Raw genomic sequence first — 27456 nt, 5'->3', positions numbered from 1 at the left:
GGTAGTTATTTTTCCTTTCTCTGTGAAGGGTTAGAGTTTTTGATTAGAAATTTAGATTTTTTTGTATTATCTTCTTCTGTTCCCTTTGTTTCTATTTCTTCCTTTTCTCTTCCTAACAGCCAAATTCTATTGTAATTTCACTTGCTAATAGCACCAATTCTATTTACTGTGCCAATTACCATTGTAGATACCATATTAGGAACTAAGTATTTAGTTTAATGCTATATATTGTTTGAATTGTTTGGTATTAGCATTTCTCTCCCTCCAAACTGTGATATACTAGAAACCTTTAAGGACACTATTAGTTTATAGGTAAAAACTCTGCTAACTCACATCCATTTGGAAAGATGGGTGGACACACAACCATGAAAAAGAAAGGAAAAAAACCATACCAAATAACCAAAATACCTCAATAAGAGAATCCACTGACACCATAGTGGAGTAAATTTCAGAGAAGGAATTTAGAAAGTTCATAGTTCAACTGATCCACAAGGTAAAAGATGATGTAAGGAGTAAAACCAGAGAAAAAATACAAGTGAATGATCATTTCAATGAGGAAATAGAAATTCTGAAAAAGAAGCAATCAAAAATCTTCAAAATGAAGGAATCAATAATTCAAACTAAAAATTCAATGGAAAGAATCACCAAAAGACTAGATGACTCTAAAGATAGAATTTACGGCAATTAAGACAAAATATGTAATCTTGAATACAAAGTTGATCATGAAAAAAAGATGTTAAGAGACCAAGCAAGAACAGAATTTTCAAGAAATATGAGAAAATATGAAAAGGCTAAATATAAGATTCATAGAGATAAAGGCTCTGAAATAAAAAATAAAGGAATGCACAGTTGTTCAGTGCAATATATCAGAAAATTTCTCAAGCTTTAAGAATGAAATGGAAAATCAAATACAAGAGGCATACATGGCTTCAAACATAAAAATTTACAACAGACCAACAGCAACACATACTGGGAAGAAAATGCCAAATACAGAGAATAAGGATAGAATTTTTAAAGCTGCAAAAGAAAAATGTCAGGTGACATTTATAAGTACACCAATCCATATTTCTGCCAATTTTTTAACCCAGACCCTAAAAGTTAGGAGGTCTTGGAAAAATACACAAAGATCTGAAAGAAAATGGATGACAACCAAGTATATGCAGCAAAATTAGGCTTTAGAATTGAAGATAAAATAAAAATGTTCCACAATAAACAGCAGTTCATAGAATTCATAACTAGAAAGCCTACTCTAGAAAACATACTCAATAAAATATCTAATTAAGAAGATATAAAAATAAATATGAAAACTAGAAGAAGGAGGAATTACACTAGAATAATAGTCAAAGGAGAAATTAATACAAATTTAAAACTAGAAACAAATCAAAATGACAACAAATTAAAAAAACTCTCAATAATAATATTGAATGCAAATGGTCTGAGCTCATTCATCCAAAGACAGATGAAAGAAATTAAAGGAATATGGATAGGAAAAAAAAACTCAAATTAGCACTATTTGCCAATGATATGATTCTATAACTAAAGACCCTAAAAGTTCCACCAGAAAACTTCTAGAACTAGCAAATGAATTCAGCAATGTAGCAGGATACAAAATCAACACCCATAAATCAAAGGCATTTCTGTACATCAGTGACAAATCCTCAGAAAGAAAAACTAGGAAACCACCCTATTTACAATAGCACACACAAAAAAAAAAAAAAAGAAAGAAAAGAAACTTGGGAATCAACGAAAGATGTAAAAAAACCTCTACACAATAAATAAAAACTACAAAATACTACAGAAAGAAATTAAATAAGATCTTAGAAGATGGAAAGATCTACCTTGTTCTTAGATAGGCAAGAATAGGCACAATTAATATTGTCAAAATGACCATACTACCAAAAAGCATTATACAGATTTAATGCAGTTCCAATTAAAATACTGACGACATTCCTCACAGAAATAGAAAAAGCAGTCATGAAATTCATCTGAAAAAATAAGAGACCCAGAATAGCTAAAGCAATCCTTAGCAGCAAGAGTAAAGCAGGTGTCATCACTATACCAGACCTTAAACTATACTATAGAGCAACAGTAAAAGAAACAGCATGGGATTGGCACCAAAATAGACTTGTAGACCAATGGAACAGAATAGAGGATAAAGAGACTAACCCACATAACTACAGTTATCTTATATTAGACAAAGGCACCAAAAACATACATTGGAAAAAAGATACCCTCTTCAACAAATGGTGCTGGGAAAATTAGAAATCCATATGCAACAAAATGAAATTAAACCCCTATCTTTCACCATGCACAAAACTCAAAGTAGATCAAAGGCCTAGGAATTAAACCAGAGATCTTGCACCTAATAGAAGAAAAAGTAGGCCCAAATCTCCACCATGTTGGATTAGTTCCCTACTTCCTTAATAAGACTCCTATAGCACAAGAATTAAAACCAAGAATCAATAAATGAGATGGATTCAAACTAAAAAGCTTCTCAGCAAAAGAAACAATCAGTGACATGAGTAGAGAACCTACAGAATGGGAGCAAATCTTTATGACAAGCACATCAGTTAGGTACTAATCTCTAGAATATAAGCACTCAAAAATCTTCAACATCAAAAATATTTAAAAAAAAACAACAACAAATAACCCAGTCAATAAATGGGCAAGGACCTGAACAGACACTTCTCAGAAGAGGATATACAATCAACAAATATATGAAAAAATGTCCAACATCTCTAGCAATTAGAGAAATGCAAATCCAAATTACTCTAAGATTTCATCTCACTACAGTCAAAATGGCAGCTATCAAGAATACAAATAACAATAAGTGTTGGCGAGGATTTCGGAAAAAAGGCACACTCATACGTTGCTGGTGAGACTGAAAATTGGTACAGTCAATCTGAAAAGTAATATGTAGATTCCTTAGAAAACTTGGGATGGAACCACCATTTGACCCAGCTATCCCACTCTTCAGTTTATACCCAAAGGACTTAAAAACAGCATACTACAGGGACACAGTTACATCAATGTATATAGCAGCACAATTCACAATAAATAAATTATGGAACCAACCCAGATGCCCTTCAATAGATGAATGAATAGAGAAACTTTGGTATACACACACACACACACACACACACACACACACACAATGGAAAATTACTCAGCATTAAAAGAGAATAAAATCATAGCATTTTCAGGTAAATGGATGGAGTTAAAGAATATAATGCTAAGTGAAATAAGCCAATCCCCAAAAACAAAACGCTGAGTGATTTCTTTCATATGAGGATGCTGACTCATAATGGTGATGGGGGGCGGTGGGAGGAATGAAGGATAAAGGGGAGGGAGAGAGAGGGAGGAGGCACATGGGTAGGAAAGGTGGTTGAATGCAATGGTCATCATTACCCTAACTACATGTATGAAGAAACAAATGGTGTGAAAATACTTTGTATACAACCAGTGACTTGAAAAATTGTGCTCTATATGTGTAATATGAAATGAATTACATTCTGCCATCATATATAACAAATTAGAATAAATAAATAATTTAATTTAAAAAGACAGAAAGTGGCAGATTGGATTGGAAAACAAGACCCAACAATATGCTGTCCCCAAAATTTTGCCTCATTAGAAAAGAAATACCTAGACTGAACATGGGAGGATGGAAAAAAAATATCACTTATTTGGATCTAATAAAGAAGATCCAAGGGGTGTCTATAAGATGAAGTAGACTTTCAGCAAAAATTAACCAGAAGAGACAAAGAAGGTCATTTCATACTGCTTAAGGAAATCACATTTCTAAAATAGACTATAACTTAGGCCACAAGTAACTTACACAAATCACAAAAACAATCAGAGATCTAATTCCTTACATCCTATCAGATCATAATAGAATGCAATTGGAAATCAATGATAAGATAAATAATAGAAGCTACTTTAATAACACTTGAAGACTAAATAATATGCTAATGAATGATGAATGGATAGCAGAAGAAATCAGGGGTGAAATCAAAAAAATGCTTAGAGGTAAATAAGAATAGTGACAGAACATATCAAAATCTCTGAACCACTATGAATGCATTCTAAGAAAATAGTTCATAGCATTGACCTCATTCATTAAAAAATAGAAAGACATCAAATAAACAATTTAACATTACATCTCAAGGCCCTAGGTAAAAGAACAAATCAAAATAAAAATGAATAGAAAATGGATATAATTAAAATCAGAGCCAAAATCAATGAATTATAATTTAAAATTTTTTTAAAAAATCAACAAAACAGAAAGATTTTTACTTAAGAAAATTAACAAAACTGATAAAACCCTTAACCAAGCTAACCAAAAAGAGGAGAAAAAAACTGAAACTATTAAAATACAAGATGAAAAAGGAAATATCACCAGACACCACTATAAAGGATCATCAGAAACTTTTGAAAATTTATATTCCAATAAGGTAGAAAATCCTGAAGATATTGACACATTTGTAGAGTCATATGACCTACCGGAGTTGAACCAGGAGGATACAGAAATTTTAAGGGACCAATTTTAAATAAGGAAATTGAAGATGCAAGTAAAAGCCAACAAGCAAAGAATGCCCAGGACTGAATGGATTCTCAGTAGAGCTCTACCAGAAATTGAAAAAAGAGCTAATGCCAATCATCCTCAAATTATTCCATGAAGCAGAAAATGGTGTTACCCTCCAAACACAATCTATGAAGCTAGTATTACTCTGACATAAAAACAACGAGAATAAGACACATCAAGGAAAGAAAACTTCAGACCAATATCCTTGATGAACACTGAGGCAATATTCTTAATATTGCAATACTGGAAAATTACATACAAAAACACATTAAAAAGATAACACACCATGAGGGTGGGTTGCATCCCAGGGCTGCAAGGTTGGATCAACATATGGAAATCAATAAATGTAATTCATCCCATAAACAGACTTAAAGATAAGAATCACATGATTATCTCAATAGATGCAGAAAAAGCATTTCACAAAATATAGCAACAATTCATGTTTTTAATACTAGAAAAAATAGAAATTGAAGGAACATACTCAAAATTGTAAAAATTTATATATATAACAAACCCAAGGACAACATCATTCCAAATGGAGGAAAACTGAAAGCATTCCCTCTGACAACAGGAACAAGACAGGGATGCCATCTTTGACCACTTCTATTCAACATAGTCCTTGAAACTCTAGCCAGAGCAAATTAGGCAAAAGAGATAAATTAAAGAAATACAAATGGAAACAGAAGAGCTGTACATCTGTTTGCTGATGACATGATCCTATATTTAAAAGACTCAGAAAACTTCTAGAACTCATAAATGAATTCACCAAGCAGTAGGTTACAAAATTAACCCACGTGAATCAATTGCATTCCTATATATCAATGATGAATCAGTTGTAACAGAAATCAGGAAAACTATCCCATTCATCATAGCCCCCCTGCAAAATGAAATGCTAGGAATCAATCTAACACAAGAGGTGAAAGATCTCTATAATTAAAACTATAAAACACTAAAGAAAGAACTTGAAGATGACCACAGAAAATGAAAAGACCTTCCATCTTCCTGTGTAGTCAAAATTAATATTGTCAAAATGGCTGTATTCCAAAAGCACTATGCAGATTTAATATTAATTTAATTCAATTTTGATGTCTCATCAAAATTCTAATGTTGTTATTCATGGAAATTAAAAAATCAGTCCTTATTTTCCTTTTGAAATATAATAGGCCAAGAACAGCCAAAGTAATCCTCAGTGAGAAAAGTAGAAGGCATCACAATGCCAGACCTTAAATTATACTTCAGAGCAACAGTAATAAAAACAGCATGGTATTGGCACCAAAACAGGCAAGAAGACCAAAGGTAAAGAATAGAAGACACAGAGAGTAATTCACACAAATACAATTATCTCATACTAGATAAAGGTGCCAAAAACATAATTGGAAATAATATATCTTCAACAAATGGTGCTGAGAAAACTGGAAGTCCATATGTAGTAAAATAAAATTTAGCCCCTTCTCTCACCTGCACAAAAATAAAATCAAAGTGGATCAAAGTCCTAGAAATTAGATCAAAAATATTGGCCCAACACTCCAACATGTCAACTTATGAACTGACTTCCTTAACAAGACTGTCCAGTACAAGAAGTAAAATAAATAATCAATAAATAAGATGGCATCAAACTAAAAAGCTTTCTCACATCAAAGGAAACAATAAAAACAATAAAGTATGTGAAGTGAGAGCCTACAGAATGGAAGAAAAATCTTTGCCACCTGTACCTCAGATAAGACATTAATTTCAAGGATATACAAAGAACTCCAAAAACTTAACACTACTAATAATAATGATAACAACAACAATAATAATAATAACCCAATCAATAAATGAGCAAATGAAGTAAACAGATACTTCTCAGAAGATGAAATATGAATGGTTAACAAATATATGGAAAAATGTTCAACATCTCTAACAAATTAACACTGAAATCATCTCACTCCAGTCAGAATAGCAATTATGAAGAATATATACAACAAAAATACTGAAGAGGACATCGTAGGTAAAAAAACATGGTTGTACACTGATGGTGGGACTAAAAACAAGTGCATCCAACGTGGAAAGCAGTATGGAGTTTTCTCAAAAAACTAGAAATGGAATCACCATTTGACCCAATTACCCTACTCCTTCACACATATTTAAAGGATTTGAAATCAGCATACTATAGTGATGCAGCCATATCAATGTTTATAGCAGTACAAGTCACAATAGCTAAGCTATGTAACCAATCTAGATGCCCATCAATAGATAAATGGATAAAGAAATTGTGGTATATATACACAATGTAATATACTGAGCCATAAAGAAAAATGACTTTATGACATTAACCATTAAGTGGATGGATCTGAAGACTATCATACTAAGTAAAATAAGCCAATTCCCCCCAAAAAACAAAAGTCAAATAAATAAATAAATATATAAATAAATGGAAGATCAGTAGAGAAGAGAAAGGTGTATAGGGGGAAGGAGAAGGGAAGGGAAACAGGAGGCACCAAGGACTGAAACGGAGCAAATTAAATTCCATGAATGCATTATTATGTCAAAATGAATTTTATTCAGACAAAAGAACCCAATTATTATGTGTAACTATCTGAACTAACAAAAGCATAAAAATAAGAACTATAGTTGCAGTATTCCCTGGAGACAGCATATAATCATTAACCCGATTTAACTGGAAGTTCACATGGGTTAGAAGACATGATATAGGCATTGTATTCCATTGGTGGAAGCCTTATACCTGAAAACACTTATAATTCTTATATTATTTTTCTCCTCATAAAACGAAATTCCAGATATAAAACAATGAAAGAAACATGTGAACAAATATTCGAGACAATAAAATCAGTGAAGCTTTTATAGAAAAAAAATATAGTAGGTGCTCATTAACTAAGTGCAGAAACTATATGAATAAATGAATTGAAAAGACAGATGGAAAATTAATTGGGTGGAAACAGATTCTGATAGCAAATATTTAATAGGTATTTCAATTCTCTAATGTTGAGATGAAAGATAAGAAAGAGAATAAAGACTTCCTTTTTTAAAAAATGTGATATTCTTTTATCTGTAACATATGGAAATTATCACTACTATTTTATAAAGACCTTCATTTATTCCTTAAATTTTTGACTATACACCTACTTTATTTTCTATTTAAATACCAGTCCATAAAATTCTAAAGAGCATAAGTTCCTGGGAAAACTGCCTACATTCAAGCTTTGTCATTGTTCCAATCTAGGTAGATGGCATTTTATTTTCAAAAATTAGTTTGTATTATAATCTTTTAAAAATACTATTGAATCATTGTTTTCTATACCCACATAGCAAGAATACTAAAAATTTCATTAACAATATATAATTTTCTCTGAAGATTTTAATATATTTTAATTTTAATATTTTTGAATAAAAATTTGATCCCTAGCAAATACCATCAATAGGTGACCAAATGGGAGAGTATACACTACTTAATCAAAATCAGAACTATTAGGAGATAAAAAAGAAACAAATTTCTAATTTCCCCTAGTACCAAAGGTGTTTATACATAAGGAAAACTGGACATTATTCATATACATGCCTTCCTTGCTTTGCAGAATAGTATAAGATCATAAAAATGACTGTGCAAGCTGAAACCACACAAAGAAATCTTAATAATCAATGGAAAGGGGTTGGGGTTGTGGCTCAGTGGTAGAGCACTTGCCTGGCATGTGTGAGGCACTAGGTTCTATCCTCAGCACCACATTAAAAACAAATAAAGATACTGTGTCCATCTACAACTAAAACAACAGAATTTTTTAAAAAAGAATTAGTTGCTTAAAAAAATAATGGAAAAAATAGAATTATCCATGATCTTTAAAAATTTTTGTTAAAATGTCAATAGCTTTCTAACATTATATAGGGAAATGTAAAAATATAAAACTAATATTTAGTATAGTATAAGTAAAAATATCAGAAACATTGAGAATTAGAATGTCATTTCTTTGAAAAGTTGTTTACTCACTGCTTCTCTTTTTGTTCTTGTCTAAATTATCATAGTAAGCAAATAATTTTCTGTGCATTGGCAAACTGTCATACTCCTTTCTAAGTCTGGATCATTTCCCACATTTTATCCTTTGTACTTTCAATGTCATAAAATAACTCCAAGATTTTTTTTGCCAATGTCACATCCTTTGGAACATCTTTATCTTATTACTTTCCTCATTTATGTCAAAAAGTTCACCTTCACTAAGTTCTGGCTGCACATATTAGGTTTCTTGAATGTTAGCCATAGTCAGCTATTTCTTGTATAACTCCACTTGCATTTTATTCTAATTTTAATTCCTGTAGTATAAATCTTCCTTTACTTTGCTGTACTTTCACCTTTGTTAACTAACTGCTTCTTCTTATGATTCATTGGGTAAAACGTCATCTAGGTTTATCAGGGAGAGAAAAGGAAGCTGCACAACTGCATACTTTGCTTGTCTGTGCATGAATTGAACAACTGCTAACCAGTGAGCATTCACTAACATACTTGAACAAAATGATCTGACTTGTTACCGATCATTATGTACAACTGTTACTTACGTAGTAATTTTTGTACCAAAGAGCCAGTAGTAAAGTTTATACTTTATGTAATTAATCACATTTAAATATTATGGTTTAAATGGGCTAAGAAACTGAACAGACACTTCACAGAAAAAGAAATACAATTGATCTACAAACATGAAAAAGTATTCATCACCTCTAGCAATTAGATAAATGCAAATAAAAACTACTCTAAAATTTCATCTTACTCCAGTCAGAATGGCAATTACCAAGAATACAAGCAATAATAAGTGTTGGTGAGGATGTGGGGGAAAGATACACACAAACATTTCTGGTGGGACTGTAAATTGGTTCCACTACTCTGGAAAGCAGTAATTCCTCAGAAAACTTGAAATAGAACCATCATTTGACCGAGTTATGCCACTCCTTGATTTATTCCCAAAGGACTTAAAATCAGCATACTACAGTGACACAGCCACATCAATGTTTATAGCAGCTCAATTCACAATAACTAAACTATGGAACCAACTAGATGCCCTTCAACAGATGAACGGATAAAGAAAATGTGGAACATATACACAATGGAATATTACTCATCCTTAAAAGAAGAATGAAATTATGGATTTGCTGATGAAAGGATGGAGTTGGAAAATATCACGCTAAGTAAAATAAGCCACCCCCCAAAACAAAGACCAAATATTTCCTCTGATAAACAGATGTTGATCCATAATGGAGGGTTGATAGGGAAGAATTAAGGAACTTTGGATTGTGCAGAGGAGAGTCAGGGTAGGGATGGGAGTATAGGAATGGGAAGGACAGTGGATTTAGATGGACATTATTTATATATATATATAAACATATAATCATGCTACTGGTGTGACTCTGCACCATGTACAGCCAGAAGAAGGAGAAGTTATGCTCCATTTGTGCACAATGTGTCAAAATGTATTCTACTGTCATGTATAACTAATTAGAACAAATTTTTAAAAAAAGGGAAAGAAAAATAAAATATTATGGTAATGTTCCAGGGAGCTGGTACTATTTAATTAAACTTTGGTAACTAAAATCTGAATATATTGAAATCATGTAAAGTGCGAATTATTTGTATATATATTGGTAATGTCCTTATCATATCCATGCTGTGAAATTTATACACTAATGGTTTACACTTTTTAACAATCTTCTTTCTCCCCTACTAAATTGAAATTATTTATATTCATAAAGACATTTTCTACATATGTGAAAGCATTCTCAACAGCACAAGATAACCTCTGCATTATCATCCTTCCTTTTTGTCATGGGCTTCCTTCTTCTAACTTTCAAGTTTCAAAGTTTTAGTAAGGTAAAAGCATCACAAAAGATGGGAGGAAAAACAGGAAGAGAAAGGTAATAGCATTCCTCCCTAGAATCCACAAAAATGTCCAAGAAATTCTGGGGAGTAGAGAATTTACCCCTAGCACTCCCTTCTTAAAACTCTTAGCATCTCTCGACTACATGATAATATGTTCTTGCCATGTACCAGACACTGGACTGAGATAGCACAGTGAATGCACTACAGTCCTTGAACTTAACAACTTAGAGTGTATCTCCTACATCAGATAGATTTCTCTTTAGCCACTGCTACTGCACTGTTGTCTGAAAGTCAACATTACAGGTTCTTTCTCTGTAATGGAATAACTTAGTTTACAGATTAGGTAATTACAAGTCTTTAGCAAAGTTTGTCAAATATTAGTGTACTCATGTCAGCATGCCTCAAGGAATAAAACAAAGGTCTGTGAGTTTTGACCAAAATTATCAGACAAACCTAAAATTGAAAAATAATAACAAGACAGGAAGATCACAGTTGATCAAAATATTCCTAAGCAAGAATCAGAATGAGATCAAAATCAATAACCATGAGAATGTAAGCATTTCTTGGGTTAAGTATATTTCCTAAAGTCCTAAGGATATGGATTTTAATTATTTTCAAAACATTAAATAAAAGAATGATCCTAGATGGTGGAAAACCTGAAGAAACTTAAATTGCAGGATGAATACAAAACAAACATCTTTCTGTCAACATCTCTTTCTTAAAATATACTTCCTTCAAGCACACAACAGACTTTTTCCAACCTTTGTCCCCAAATCCTAACAACATTGACCAATAACTTCTTTTAAGTGGTATTCAACTTTTACTTTCATACCATTAACCCTTTTGTCCCTTTAACTAGCTATTGTATAGAAAAATACTATGTTATTGGGCTGGGGCTTTAGCCCAGTGGTAAAGCACTTGCCTCGCATGTGTGAGGCACTGGGTTCAATCCTCAGCACCGCATTAAAAAAATAAAGATACTATGTGTTCATCTGCAACTCAATAAATATTTTAAAAAAAGAAAAATAGTATGCTAGATAAATTCTCAAAATGATGCTCAATGACAGATCACAGTTTATTCTGGAGTTTTTAAAAGATTTCTGGAAACCAAAATACTTTCAGCCAAATGAATTTATTGCTAATGTTGGAATTTCAATCACATGAGCCAGACTGAGGGAAATATCTTTGGGCACAGGAACATTTTCAAAGTCCCACAAATACACCACTTTGGAAATCACTGGCTTGCCTGGTGGCGAAGTCAGTACTGTGTTGTCTTGTTCTCAGCTTCCCCTGCCATTAGTGGGAATGGCAGATTGCAGAGGAGATGGGAATAGTAGAAACAAAGTCCCTAAACAGCAGCTTTTGTATTACTCCTTCAGTACAACACTTGGACTGGGAACCAAGCCAAAATAAAACATAGCTCTGCAGATTTTTACAAGAAAAATGGGCCAGTGAGACATGATCTATAGAGTTAGCAATGGAACAGCAGAAATTTCCATACTTTTCTCTTCATGCACTGATTTTATGCCAACTCTGATTTTTTTTCTGTTATTGTTCTCATTGACATGCAGTATTGTTACAGCTTGTTAGTACTGTTCTTGCTTTAAATAATGTATAAAAAGCTGCATATTTTTTGCATAACTGATAAATCACAATGCATTCTACTTCATGCATTCAGGGGTTTTCTTTTCCAACCTTATACAGATATTTTCTGTGTACTTTCTATATAATGGAAATACTTTTTAAAAAATAACTGAATTCATTCTATCAAAATAAAATAAGAATTCACAATGATTTTTAATTATCATTAAATAATAGGGCTTTTGATATTCAGAAAAAAATATTATACATTTATAAAAATCTGCTTTCATCATATTTCACAATTGCTCTGAGTTAGACCTTAATGCTAAGATGTGCTTAACTGCTTATACTTGGCTCATCTTCTTGAATATAAAAAACTGTTTCAGTTGATTACATCGCTAATGTTCTTAAAGTTTGAAAGAGTAGGCTTCCAATTTTAGCAATTGATCGGATAAAAATGAATTTAAAAAATCATCTTGAATCCAAGTTCAAAATTATAATTCTTGTCTTCTATCCAACCCAGCATGTACTCTGGATCCAATTTGTCTGCCTTTTGGCAAAAACTTTAGACACTTAGTGGGAAGTGAAAATATACTTTAGTTCCTAGGAAAATAAGTGTTATATGAATATGGCTAAGTTGAGGCAATAAAACCAGAGGCAAACATTTAGATTGTTAAAAAGATGTTAATACTGGTTTTAAAAAATGGGATTGGGAGGGTGGGTTAAAAGAAGGAAAAGAAAAAAGCAAGTCAAAAGAATCTACTGAAGAGTGAAGAAAATACTGCTGCTGAAACCTCAACAGTACTTGTATTTTTCAAAACTATTTTTACATTACAATCTGTTTATCTCAACAGGTTTTATGACTTGTTGGTGTGATATACACAACATTCTTACATTTTAGCTTTAAAGATTACTTGAGTTTTGTCTATATTAAAGAATTTTAATATTTCCAGATATTTCCAGAGGGAAAAAAATAGTGAAGTCATAACTATCTATCATCCAAAACTATATTTATTCCTTGGCTTTCGAGCAAAACAGTATTTTGCTTCCTCTTGTATATATGCTAGAAATAGAAATACTGAAAAACCAATAAATAATAAACATTGACTTTAATGAATTAATAGAAAACAATATTCAAAACTATTAAAAGCACAGTCATTATGAGTCTATCAGGCCTGGATTTGCATTCTAGAACTGCCAATGAATAGTTGTGTCGCCTTTTAATCCATGTACATGTCAAGTAACTGCTTTATGACATATTGAACACAGTATCTGTTTCAGTGGGTTGTTTTAAACATTAAAACAGTACTCAGCAAACCAGAACATCAGATATAATTTAAACAGCCACTTTTAGTATTAGTAGTAATACTTAACCATAATTCCATAAAATAGTTTAACAGATAAAAATATATAATTACCTCATATTTATCAAAACACACATACCTATTTATTTCTCATATTGTACCCCAAATACATAGCTAAAAGCACAGATCAGTATCAATATTTTCTCTCATGATCCTGCTGTAAACTCTCTAAATGACCCTGAGCAATTCTCTTAACCTTTCTGGACTTATCTCAGTTTTTTAAATTACAAAATAAAGAACTTAAGTTCTTAATCTCAAGAACATCTAGCACTTTGGGGGTAAGAACTGCAAGGATTAAGTAATAGGAGTATCTAGGGTAAAGGTAGAATGAGCCATTATTCTAGCATGGATCCCATTTACAGGAAATAACTCTATAAATTAAGTGTTATAAAAATGCAACAAATTAGCTTACTAAATTTAAAAAAAAAAGCTTATAACTTACCTAAACATTCTACCCAACAATGTCTTTCTCCTTTCACAAAAACCACAAGAACAATATAAAAGATCCTTTTGAATGCATTTCTACTGTACACTCAAAGTAACATGTACAAGCCTGCTAGGTAAAGATGTAGTCTTTTCCTAGCAATATTTGTTTTCCAAAAAATATTATGTAGGTATACTTTCCATTATCAGATGTAAAGAAAAAAACATTCCCAGAAACATTATAAAATCATTTGAAATATTTCAATATCACTCTGAACAACTTTTAAACCATAGTACACTATGGATATTTCATTTATCAATAAGTAATTTAGTTTATAATACTTTGTACAAAGCCTTCTCTAAAGAAAATTCTATAACAGCTGCTAACTGATAATTTATCAAGATCTCTGGCTTCTGCAGTGCCTTTTTCTATTTGTTAACAACAAAAAATGTCAGATTTGAAAGGTTTAAAAAGTAATACAAGAGAAAAATAAATTTGTGAAATATATTAAATTCATGGCCTTTTGTTTAAAATAATGCTGTTAATTGACTTGAAACAGTACAAATAATATATTCTTTTTTAACATTTTAAAACACCAATGGGTCATGTTAATATACACATAGGTCTTCGAAAGGCAACCTTCAAATTCAAATTATGGTTAAGTATTACTACTGCTTTAAGTAGGTATATCATCAAAGTTAAAATGATTACCTTTTTTTTTCTTGTGCCTATCAATAATATTTCTTCCCAGAGGTAGCATGTTGTTTACTCTTCTACACTAAAACTGCTCAACATTTACTTAGTTTTTTTTTCCTTTCTGAATTGCTAACTTCATGAGCCACAGATATCACTAAATTGCAGAATTTAAAGACTAGTATATTCTTATATTATATATAGTATCACTATGCAGGATGCAGTAACTATATATTTAATATTAAGTAAAACAATTGAGATCATTGTATATTACAAGATCTTTGTTTGATTCAATATGGCAGTACAGTTCCTAACAGATACATTAGTAGTCAGAGGTACACTAAGGAGCATTAAATGAACAGATTAATGATGAAATATTAAGACAAATTATGTTATAAATGATCACTCTGCAGTTTCACGTCTCCATGGGGGCAACTAACAACCTCGAGTTAGCATATTCTAACTACTATCTGAAATGAAGACTATGATAAAGGCCATAGAAATAACAGTTCAGTCACTGAAGAGAAAATATTCCTGTGAGAACAAAACCTTTTTATCATTTTACAATTTAGTCCCTTAACAGATGTTATAAAGAAAAGCAAGAGGTCAAGATTCTTTACAAAACTAGATAAATTTACATTTACTAAGGACTGATTCTTTGACCCTTCGTCAACTAAGTTATTATCTCATTCCCTTTTCCCCAAAACTCACAATAAAGTGGGTAATATTACATCAACATTCTACAGATGAGGAAAAAAAAGGTGTAGGGAGGATAAATAACCTTCCCACGGCTAAGGGACCTCGAAAATGGCAGATGGGATTTGAATAGAGCAATCATAACCTGAATACTGCCTGCAACCTAAATCTCCCAAGTAGAAAATTTAATACATTAATATAACAACCCTACTATTATACCTATTTAGATATCCACAGCAAGGCAAATACTGCTCTACAACATTTTGGGGCCCTTAATACCTTAGGAAGAAATTTTTGTCTTCTTCATTCCCTACTGAAAACTAACAATTCTGTCTCTGGGAAAATAATGCAGCATAGATAAAGGAAAATTTACACTTGTGTTACTCCAGTAAACTCCATAACACCTTTGATAAAATAATTATAGCAGCTGTGTTAATATTCCTTTCTGTCTCAGAGAAAGCCAAGTCATATGCATATGACTACTCTTTTTTCCCTAGCTATTTCTAGTACTCACTTCCATTCTACCCTTCAAACCTCACATTTGCATATATATCATGGCAAAGATTATTATTTCTCACTGAAATGAGAACTCTTAAACATCCATATGTAATACAAATAAGCAACTAAACCTCAACCACAGTTTGGTTATGTATAAAGTATAAGGTGACTTCAAAGTTTCAAAAGTAGTCATTGCCCTAATATACTGGGGGGGTTAATATTCTAATAATCTAATATTCAGAAATTTTTGCATGTGAATTTTATATCCATAATTAGCTGAAGGGTCTTTTATAGCCTAAGATGTTGTTTTTCTGTAGGCATCATTTTCCTAAATAAGTACAGCAATTTTAAGGCATTTCCTTAAAACATCTGTAATCGCCACAGCTTAGGAGGCTGAGGCAGGAGGATTGTGAGTTCAAAGACAGCCTCACTAATTTAGCAAAGCATTAAGCAGCTTAGAGAGAACTTGTGTCTATAAAATACAGAAAAGGGGTGGGAATGTGGCTCCATTGTTGAGTGCTTCTGAGTTCAATCCCCAGTACCAAGGAAAAAAAAAAAAAGAGCTTGGGAGAAAGCACAGATAAAAACAGGGATAATCTTGAGCTAGTGTATTTAAGGTACAATTTATAAAAACAAACAAAAAACCACCTACTTTCTCTTTCACACTGCTAACACTGGTTTTAAGCTTAACCTCAAAATAAGATTGTTGGGAGTTTCCCTGAGGATTCCTTGGGTTTTTCTAATAATGGGTCCATGAATGTAACATGGCGAGGGGCAAATTGCCAATGGGCGAATAACAGGTTGTTTTAAAAATTTTTCACCCATCTGAGCTTGTGAACAGCTCCTGACCCCCATGAATCCCATTCACCTCAGATGATGACCTGACTGTTACTGTGATTGGTCCCAGGGGGTTCCTGTTTTAGGATAACTGACTTTCATTTCCCTATATAAGCTGGCAGCAGCTTGCAATAAAGTGCTTCATCTTTGTCACTGCTATCTGTGTGTGTGCATCTTAATCTCCAACGAGGAGCCTTGACTTTTCAAAGATAGTAGTAGTTGAAAAGCTCCAGGATCCATCTGACATCCAATTATGTCAAAGTAAAACTACCTCTTACCTTTTCACCTTGCAAACCAGGGGGTCCTATTAATCCAGAAAGGCCTTTATCACCCTATAAACAAAACATGGGGATTTAATGTCATGAAAGAAAACAGGAAATTAAAACTCTCTTTAATCTTGTACATCAAGACCTTATGACATTCACTTCTAATCTTCACCATCATGCTCAAGTTTTACCTCATTTCTCAATCCTTTTCTGAGGTTCCCTTACCTCTTGAGCGTATAACAACTGGATTGTATTTCCCACCTCTATGCCTTTGCTCCTTTTTCTCTGTTGTTCCTTTCTCTAGAAATGCCCTCACTCCTAAAATTTCCATCATTAAAAAAAAAAAAAATCTGAAGGCATTTTTCTTAAAACTTCTACAATACTTTGTAAACCGATTTCTTTTTTTTCGTTGAAGACCTCAAACACACCTAGAGGTGTGTAGAAAGCCAACTGGGTTCACAGCAGGCACCTAAGGAGGCTTACTTCCGCTTCCGCTTGGGGGGCGGGGCTACTGTAGTGTGGGCTGTTCAGATCGGCCCCTGGGGAATCACTACCGACAATGTTTATTGGGAGGCAGCTCTGTTTTGCTGTGACAGACACAACTTGACCAGAATAAACTTCACCAATAAAACCCACCTTCCTAGCACTTGGAGAAGGACCTGCCAGCCTGTTTTGAGGGAGAAAGGAGACAAGAATGATTTTGAAGGAGACAGGTGAGGTTCCTGTCTTTCACAGGAAGCTGTGCGCCAAAAAGAGTTTGGGAGAGGCCCAGGTGGTGGCCCACGCCTATAATCTCAGCAGCTTGGGAGGCTGAGGCAGGAGAATGGCGAGTTCAAAGACAACCTCAGCAATTTATTGAAACACTAAGGAACTTAGTGAGGTTCTGTGTCTATAAAATACAGAAAAGGGCTGGGGATGTGGCTCGGTGGTTGAGGACTTATGAGTCCAATCTCCGGTACCACAAAAAAAAAAAAAAAAAAAAAAAGTTTGGGAGAATTCAGAGATAAAAAACATGGATAATCTTGAGCTAGTTTGTTTAAGGTACGCTTTATAAAAACAAACAAACAAAAAAAAAAACCCCACCCACTTTCTCTTTTCACATTGCAACGGATTTATTAAGCAGGTAGAAAGAAAATGTATTTGAAGAGGGAAAAATAAGGCCGAGAGTGCTGAGGGTGAGCCCCAGGTGCTTAACATGTGTGAGGCCCTGAGTTCAAACCCAACCACCAAATAAATAAATGAGTATTGAGAGAATAATCTTAAGGAAACCCCAAAACAACTGTATGTTCTGTTCAGTCTGTTTATTATGTCGTAAAATTAAACAATCAAAAGAGAAAAGAATGTTTCTTATTAACAACAGGGTGCTTTCCCATTCTAATGCTGCTTCTCACTTGTCTTATGGAAAAGGAACAACCACACCACCTAAAAACTATGTATACATGCCCTTGAGGTCTCAAAGAGCTTAAAAACTTGTGTATAATTTATTATAGATGTTACTTAGAGGAGTTACATGGTAAAGGATGAGCCTGATCCTTACTTCTATTGTTTGATTGTTCACAATAACTTTATTGCAAAAATGGACAAATAATTAAAATATAATTATCCAATACCCCTTTATTTCTACCAATATAAGTTTGATTTTATTGATATTCAGGTTGATGGGTGTTACTAATCTGTTTCCTCAATATATATGAACCCAATTTCATATTAATACAATTCCTAAGAGACTGCATTAAAATTTTACCGTTTTAGAAATACATTTCTCAGTTATAAAGGTTGGATTCTACTTACAGCTTAATGACAAACTGCTATTAAATTTTATATCTAATTACATTTATTTTATGTAGAATTAACTCCAACTTGTGTATAACTCAAAAGGTTAAAAAATTCTCAATTTCCATACTGAACCACCTTATATTTTGTACAGAGAAACCACAAAGAAAGATAAAATCAAGTATTTGATAGGAATGTTTACATTTAATCTGGAGGCTTTATTTAAAGCAGTCACCAAAACACAGTGGGCCTTTAATTTCTAAATTTTAAAAAGAAAGTAAATGCACTATATTTAGATATTTTAAAAAGTAGATATTTATATTTCTTTCTCAGATTGCAAGATGTTTTTTCTTGTAGTAATGAAGAGATCAATGAAAATACCATTGCTAGTAATAAACTTTCAGTCCCTTTCTGTTACTTAGACTTAATAAACTCAGTTCCATCATAGTAATAAAATTCCTAAAATTTTAGATTTAAAAGTTTTTGAGGATTTACTTGTAGAGGATTGGAGTATTTATCTTTAGAGTCCACTATTAAGATGTGATTTATTTTTAAAGTTGACTACAGTTTCTGAAGGCCAATTGAAGATCAAATTTCAGCCCAGAATTACTTAGGGATTTTTAAAGTTTGTGAATATATGCCACATAAACAAAAACATCCTATAATTATATCACATGTACCAAGTACTAGTCTAAATAAAACTTCCCAAATGTTCTCCTAAAGACTCCACTTGTATTTACTCTAACTGCAAAACAGCATCCTTTTCCCAATAAAGACTGTGTTGCTGTTTACTTTAGAACATTACTGTTTGTATTTCATGAGTATTATGGTAATATGAAAAGCAGCCTAGATAAGAAATCAGAAAATTTGGACATATCATTAACTGTTGCTTGCTATCCATGTGATGAGCCACTTAAAATCTATTAATTCTGTTTTCTCAAATAGAAAATAAGATAATGATGACTGTTTATTACACAGGGAATTACTATGGTACTTACAGAATAAAGTATGTGAAAATATTCTTAAAAATATAAAATGGCATTGGAATTATGTATTATCGTGTTCATGTGTACTAACTGCAAAATTTTTGAGGTTAAGACCACATCCTACTCTAATTCTTTTATCCCATGCACCCCTAATTGGTAGGTAGCACAATGGTAGCCCCAGAGGGCACTAAATAAAATTAATGGTAAGATTTAAATTGGTAAGTTAAACTGATGGGACATAATTTACTTAATTCTTCAAATATTTCTTCCTTCATTAAAATCCAATGTTTTTATGCTGTCTTCTCTGATACAATAAAATCTACATCTTAAGAAGATAAATATGATTTTTAAATAACCAAAACATTTTACTACGATTCTATTTCATGGACAAATAATTACCTTTTCTCCAGAAACAGCTTGACCTGGGGAAAATCCAGGATCTCCTTTGGGGCCCTAGATAAAACAGTTACAAAACACTTGTAGAAATCTGAATAATATATAGTATAATACATATATTCAGTTACCTATCATCGGATTCTATATACATCATATGGTGTTAAGTGAAATTATTTCAAATTGAGGTAGTCATGGATTATTTACTTTTTTGGCAGTACTAGGAGTTGGAACCCAGGATCTTGCACATCTAGGCAAGTGCTCTACCATTGAACTATACTCCCAGTCCTTTTCTAAATTTGTTTTTGTTTTGAGACAGGTTCTCACTAAGTTGAGGCTGGCCTCAAGCTTGAAATCCTCCTGCCTCAGCCTGTTGAGTAATGTGATTACAGGTGTATACTAATGTGTCTGGCTACCTTTTTAATGTATAGTTTTATTAATCTTATTTTTAAATGCTGAGAGCTGAGAAGATTGCTAAAAATCCTCTAGAGAGAATTGATTTTTAAAATATAAAAAAAATAAAGTGATATTACTATTGAAACATTTTTCCTCAGAAAATCTAGGTAAAGGTTGTATTATCTCTTTCATTTTTGTGACCCACTGAGTTATCATTTCTATTTTAGCATTGGGAGACTGGTTACTTTAGAAAAGGAAAATTTCTTATAGTAATCCTAAAATTTGTTTGAGTATTTGCCAAAATTTTGCAATGAAAATGCATCCATCACCTTCATGATAAAGAAAATAGAAATGAGAAATTCTTTCATTCTGTTCCAAAAAATAGATACTTTACATAGTCTGGAAATCTTAATCTTTTACATTTCAAAGAAACATGACATTAAGTTTCAGCCAAAGTTTTTTGACACAATATTAAAACAATCTTTCTTATGATGCTGCCATGGTTTTAATATGGTTTGTCCCCACCAAAATTCATGGTGAGGCTTAATCATAAATTCAACAGATTTGGGAAGTGGGGCCTACTGGGAGGTATTTGGGGAATGGGGGGTGAAGACCTCATGAATAGAACAGTGCCATCTCTCTAGAGTGAGCTCTCTTTCTCTCAGCATAACTACATTAATTATTACAATCAAGATGTTATAAAGTAGTTTTCCTTTGTCTCCTAATCCCTTTCACATGTACTTACTCTTCTGCCAAAATTTCCTCACCAGAAGTCAAACAGATGTTAATGCTGAGAGCTTGGACTTCCCAGCCTCTAGAATCATTTACTATAGTAAACTTGTTTTCTTCATAAATTATCCAGTCTAAGATATTCTGATATTGCAACCCAAAACAAAGACAGATGCATAGTAGCAAAGAAAGTTTAACTATTTATCACACCTCACAAAGTAAAGGGATAGTAGAGATTCTTCACAATTCAAATTCTGATATCCTTATTAACTGAGAATAAATAATTCTACATTCCTAGATAGTTCTAAAAATTATTTACTTTAAAGGAAATAGAAAAGGTATCTTCTTTCACATATTCAAAGATGCTTTTAAATGTCATTTAAGCTGACGAATGATAGAAGAAAGATAAAAAGAAAAGTTTTGAATATTTCACATTTTTTTCATTGTACAGATTATAAATATATAAACAAAGCAGAAATTTGTCAAAGAGCCCTGTGTTATATAATCAAAGAAAAATTTTGAAACAAAAGTTGTCTTTGAGGTTGATCTCTTTCCTTCCATAGCTATTACCACTTCCACCACTAAAGGCTACTATTTTAGATCATTGATTTCAAGATTATTGACCTCAGAAATTATTTTGGTTATATTTTAATGTTACAAATTCAATTCTTCATCAAAAATATTTTTTAAAAGGTAGTAACATAGGCATTGCAGTGAGAGCACCTGTAGTCCTAGCAGTCAGGAGGCTGAAACAGAAGTTCAAGACCAGCCTAGGCAACATGATGAGAAACCATCTCAAAAAAAAGTAGCAAGTTTAAAATTTATAAGATATCAGAGCTTATTTAATAAATTCCCTTTTGCAGATAAAGAGAATGAAGTCTAAAAAGGCTAAATCTTATTTATTGGTTGTGATATATTATAATCTTTATTACAGAATCAAGTGAGTTAATTTGAGGCAATAATTTCCAAATACTTTTTAAAGGATTTAAGAAATTATAGTCCTTGAGAAGTTTAAGTATAATAAAATCCTTTGTGACCAATGTTTTTACTTATAAATACCATGTTAATTTTTTTATAATTGATTTTTTTACATAGTTTTAATTTGCTGATTTATATCTGCTCACTCATTATGACCATCTTTTCCTTGAAAATATTTATAATAGTCAATATAAAATATTCAACTGCTAATTTTAACATTTGGGTTCTCTTGAGATATGTTTCTATTGGCCATTTTTTAAACCTCAAATCAGATTTCTCTTTTATGGCTAGAAATTTTTGATTGTATACTATGTATCAGATGTGATATGTTGAAGAAATTTTAGATTTTCTTATCTCCTTTGGATTTTTTCTGGTTTTTTAGGCAGTTAAATCCTGAAATATCACCTTTGAAAAATAGGTTTTGTAATTTTTTTAGGAGGGGCTTCTTTCAGTTTTGCTCTTAGTGTGAGTCCATTAGTCCAAGGATAAAGAATTTAGATAACATGTGGCCCTTCCTGAATGTCAGTGAGAAGGTTTACCAAGGCATTTGTCATGTCTCTAAAATGTTTTCCTTGTTGTGATTATTGGCTAAAGTTAATTTAATTATTTCAAACTTTCAATCACTTGTTGCTTTCTGTGAAGCTTCTTGGGGTATCCCTCATGCCGATACAGGTCAGATCATCCAAGAATTAAAGGGAGTCTAATCTAGGTTTTAGGGGAGCTCTTCTATTTTTCTCCTTAGATTTTATCATTTTATTCCTAAATTTACAATTATTCTGGCAGTCTGATTCTCTGACTTATCACACCATTTACCAAATGTGTGTGTGCGTATTTTCTGCCTGAAAAATCATATGAACATCATTTATCATCATTAATAATCACTCACCTTTGGACCTGGTAATCCAGGTAACCCAGGATTTCCATGTGGTCCTGGCATGCCCTGTAAATGTGAAAAGATCTGTTTATTCTTACAAATAAATACAGATATAAATTTCAGTGCTTATTCAAATAAACATTAAATAATACAATCTAATCAAATTAATAATATTTTTTCAAAATATTTTAACATTATATGAGTAAATTTTTAAAATATGTTTTATCTCCTTTATTTGCCACGCCTAAATCCAGCCACAGCATATTGCTTAGCACTTTTAAAGGCTATGGAAAGTAAGAAGTCTAACAAAGTGCAGTTGTTTAGTTACTCCTCTCAATATGTGCTATCCTTTTCTGAATTTGAGAAATTCAGAATTCATACCAACCTAAATCATTCTTCATGTCTCAATTGATATCCTACCTCATTTAAAAATTCTAGCCACACCAGAATAAAATTATTTATCCTACTAACTTCTATAAAAATTATTGAATGTATAATTCATTTATCAATTAACTATATAATGCCCTGGTACGTCTCTTTTACTTCTCTAATCTGTTATTTAAATATTTTATTGTATTTTGACTGTTTAATGACATGGTATTTAGTTATAGGATTATAAATATTTTAAAAAGAGACTCATTTTTTTATTACTAGTATAGTGTCTAACATGTTAGGTACTAGATGAATATTTGTCAATTTGATTATACTTTAATGATAAAATAATATGATCTGAACTTAAAAATTGATTTTATTTACTGAGTACCTATATGTGCCAGGAACTATATTCATGATTTATATTTCTCATTACTAATCCCTGTAACAATCCTGCAAGGTAGTCATTTTTATTCCCATTTACAAATGAGGACACTTACATAACCAATAAGTAGAGGAACTGAGAATTATCTCCTAAAAGCCTCCAAATCTCCAGGTTCCCATACTTACTTGGGTTTTGTACTTCACCTCTGTTCTCTTTAGCCAAACTTATAGTTAATAGTATGTTTAGTAGCCTCTTCAATTCTTATTAATAAAACTATTTCAGAAAGAGGTATCAGCAGTGTAAATATTGAAAATATGTCTAACAATATGAAAACTGAAGAAATAGATTTGATTTCATGATGTTTCATTGATAACCTTTGAAAATTAAATTTTAATGAAGTACATGGGGGAAAAGTATGGGGAGTAATGAATGAATTGTTGATGTAGAAGTACGTGTAACAGGTATGAACTATTATTTCACAAAGCTCAGTAATGCAACTGTTAGGAAGGACAATATTTTAGGAAAAATTAATTTCAATGAAAGTTTAGGATTTTCAAAAGAGGGATAACGTATTAGTTATTGCCAAATAGGAAAAAAACTTAGAGGAAAAAAAAGGTGAAGTTTCAACCTTCAAGTTAGGTAATTGATTGAAGGGGATGAAATTAAGAACACAATTGAAATAACTAGCCTTTTGAAAAAGCATACATTTTTTAAGTAAATGACTTGACAGAAGGGAGAAAAAAGGAATTTGGGGAAGCAAAGTAGTGTATTGTGAAAATAGATGGAGATCCAGAACCTGAAGTTCATCCTCTTGGGAGCATAATAGTCTTAGTAGTGGAGAGGGAATAAAATTAGTACAAAGAAGGTCCCAGGTCCTCAGAAAAGTAGGATCCAAAGTCTCCTCACAGAGTGTTAGGACGATGGGAATTGTTCCAGTGCTAAAGGAGAATATGCAAGGTTTAGAGGGACATTGGATGAATGTGATAGGTCATTAACTATGGAGAAATTGAGAAAATGCTGTACAGCAGCTAGAGTCCAGTGAGAATTTATCTTAGGCACAAGAGTTTGGTATGAACATGCAAAACTTAGAGTAATATTTTAAGGTTATTTTTCTTTATAATTATTTATGTAATAAATAATCAGGATAAAAATGAAAGTATATTATATAAAAGACATTTGCATTTGTCTTTACAACACAATTATTTTTCTAGATCATTGAAAAAATATTATTTAGTAAAAAAATCCACATTTATTTTGTTAGCTTGAAGAAACTAATTCTAACATAGCAATAAATCTTTTGTTGAACCTGTGTAATGTGAGAAACTACTGCTGATCTGCAAGGCAGCTTTTTTACTGAAGGCGATTTTTTTTCTAGTCAATAGCCCCAGTATTTTCCACTGTGTAATCCAGGAATGCACTATTTTAAGGCAGCCCAAATCTCTTCATTTTCTAAATGAACCTCATCTTAGACTACTGAGATCACTATATAACTAAGAATAAATGTTACAAATAGCAACAGAATGGTCACCAGTCTACAAATTTTAAGATCTTTCTTGGATATCTTCACAGAGAATTCTTTGCCTGGCTATTTACACTCAAATAAACAAGGCTGCATGTGTTCTTAAACTTCTTTTGAATTGGCAAAGGTAGAGCTAAGTTGGAAAATCCAGGCAAGTTTCCAGAGCAAGTACATATTGTACAATACTAGAAAAAACATATGGGTAAATTACTAATCCTAACAGCATTGGGAAATGAAGCTCATCTACTCACCCGTGGGCCTCTCTTTCCTGAGGGACCTGGTATACCTGCTGGACCAGGTGGACCCTTGGAAAACAAATATCAAGGCATTAGACATGACTAGCAGACACATCTGTTTCCACTTCAGAGTAACTTTTTTTTTCTTTTCTGTCCCTAGTTCCCTGATGCTGATGATTTTAAAGTAACATTAATGCCCTTACCCAAATCAGCAGGGGTGAATTGAAATTCAAGTGTCCTCTTTAATCTGGCCAGAAATGGCAGCAGGAAGTCCATGACTTATGGTTATAGCCACTATATATGGTTTTTACTGAGACCATAAGTAGTAGTTTTGTGGGTAATTTTTACCTAAATTTACTTTTATTACGGAAGGAGAAATTCAATTTAGGATTTGAAGACCAATGACTACAGGTTTTTTCAAGCACATTTCAAAAGAGGATTTGCATTGAAAAATGAAAGCACTGGCCATTTTATGTTCTTTTAAAAGAACTGCATTAAGGACCTATGTAATGTGTTAACCTGTTATAATGAGATCCTTCCTGCATATGCATTTATAAATCTGCCTTATATTAAATGTAGCACACCAGGGGGTCTCTAATAAAGTTAAATGACTTATAAAACAAAGCATGGAAGCAAAACCTGATAAGCTGTTACAAGTGTTTTGAGTTCTTTAAATGTTACTTTAAAAATAAGAAATAGGAAACTATTCCTTAACTTTCTCAAATGGCACTCTGTGTTGTCTTTTATATTTAGCAATCAACTATAGAAGAACACATGTTCATTTGTGATAAAATTGAACATGAATTCATTTATCTGTTCATTCATTTAATTGTTATCAAGCACTGCTTGATGTGACATTGTTTTTGGTGTTTTTAGAGCATACACATATTTCATTTATTGCAGTAAAAATAGTAAAGGTTTTAAATTAGATGCATCAAAGATGAAATACTAACCTCATCACTAATAAGCAGTGTAACCTAATGCACCTCATTTCAAACGTCTATGTTTCTATTCTAATTCTCATAAAATAAAGAGATGACTCTAGCTTAAGTCATGTAATTGCCAACATATGACATTTTTAACCTATAAAATTTAAGTTCATATAGTTTGTGTCTGTATCAAGGACAGGTACACCCGAGATTACATTGAGTTTGAAAAGAGAACAGGGAAGACAGATTGATGGGAGTCATTTTGACTAAAAAATCAAGGGAGGAATGAGTGAGTTATGTTGAAAAAAGATAGCTATATAGCATTTTTTTCATTTTTTTTCTTCTTGCTATTAACTATTCCTCAAAACTTCAATTTGTCTTCTGATATTCATTATATATTTCAAATTGCCCATTTTTTCTTTTATTTTTTCTTCTCCTACCACCTAACAATAAAATGTTTCATGTATTTCCTGATATTGAGAGAGGAGTACTATTTCTATTCAAACCTAATCTGAGGGCATTCTTCCTGAGCTATTCAAATGTTTTCATAGCCATTATTGTATCATTAGCTTCCATTAAAAAAATGTTTTCATGCATGGAAACGGAAGGAAACCCTCATTTTTATAGGAAATCACATATACAAGGTTGTGAGGGGAAAGGGGGGGAAAGGGAGAGAAGGGAACAACAACAGATGAGGTAGAGAGGGAAGATGAGAGGGGAGGGGAGGGGGGATAGTAGGGGATAGGAAAGTCAGCAGAATACAACAGTCACTAATATGGTATTATGTAAACATTGTGAATGTGTAACTGATGTGATTCTACAATCCGTATTTGGGGTAAAAATGGAAATGCATAACTCATTTGAATCAAATGTATGGAAGATGAAAAATAAATAAATAAATAAATAAAAATGTTTTCATAAACTATCAAGAAAAAAATTTTTTTCAAATTAGTTCTGGTTTTGGTGTTATAATAAAAAATTAGCAGCTGTTGATCTGAATTTAATTCCCCCCAAATATTTGACTAAGAAGGAGATATTGGAACTAAAAATATATTTAAAAAAATTTCTAGTTTGGTTTAGCACCC

The 27456-nt window shown here is 32.2% G+C and overlaps 1 protein-coding gene across 1 annotated transcript in view; it reads right to left on the bottom strand.

Moving 5' to 3' along the window:
- The window catches only part of Col24a1 (collagen type XXIV alpha 1 chain), a 367698-nt gene that overhangs the window by 309681 nt on the left and 30561 nt on the right, over positions 1 to 27456 (bottom strand). Inside the window, exons 4-7 of the mRNA XM_076862570.1 lie at positions 25458 to 25511; positions 22943 to 22996; positions 19960 to 20013; positions 16814 to 16867 (exon numbers count right to left, since the gene is read on the bottom strand). Coding sequence (XP_076718685.1) covers positions 16814 to 16867; positions 19960 to 20013; positions 22943 to 22996; positions 25458 to 25511 — 216 coding nt within the window. The remainder of the gene's footprint in view (positions 1 to 16813; positions 16868 to 19959; positions 20014 to 22942; positions 22997 to 25457; positions 25512 to 27456) is intronic.

Source organism: Callospermophilus lateralis, chromosome 7 (assembly GCF_048772815.1).
Source record: "Callospermophilus lateralis isolate mCalLat2 chromosome 7, mCalLat2.hap1, whole genome shotgun sequence".
Lineage (NCBI taxonomy): Eukaryota > Metazoa > Chordata > Mammalia > Rodentia > Sciuridae > Callospermophilus > Callospermophilus lateralis.
Note: the sequence above shows the minus strand (reverse complement) of the source record. Positions and strands in the feature narration are given on the sequence as shown.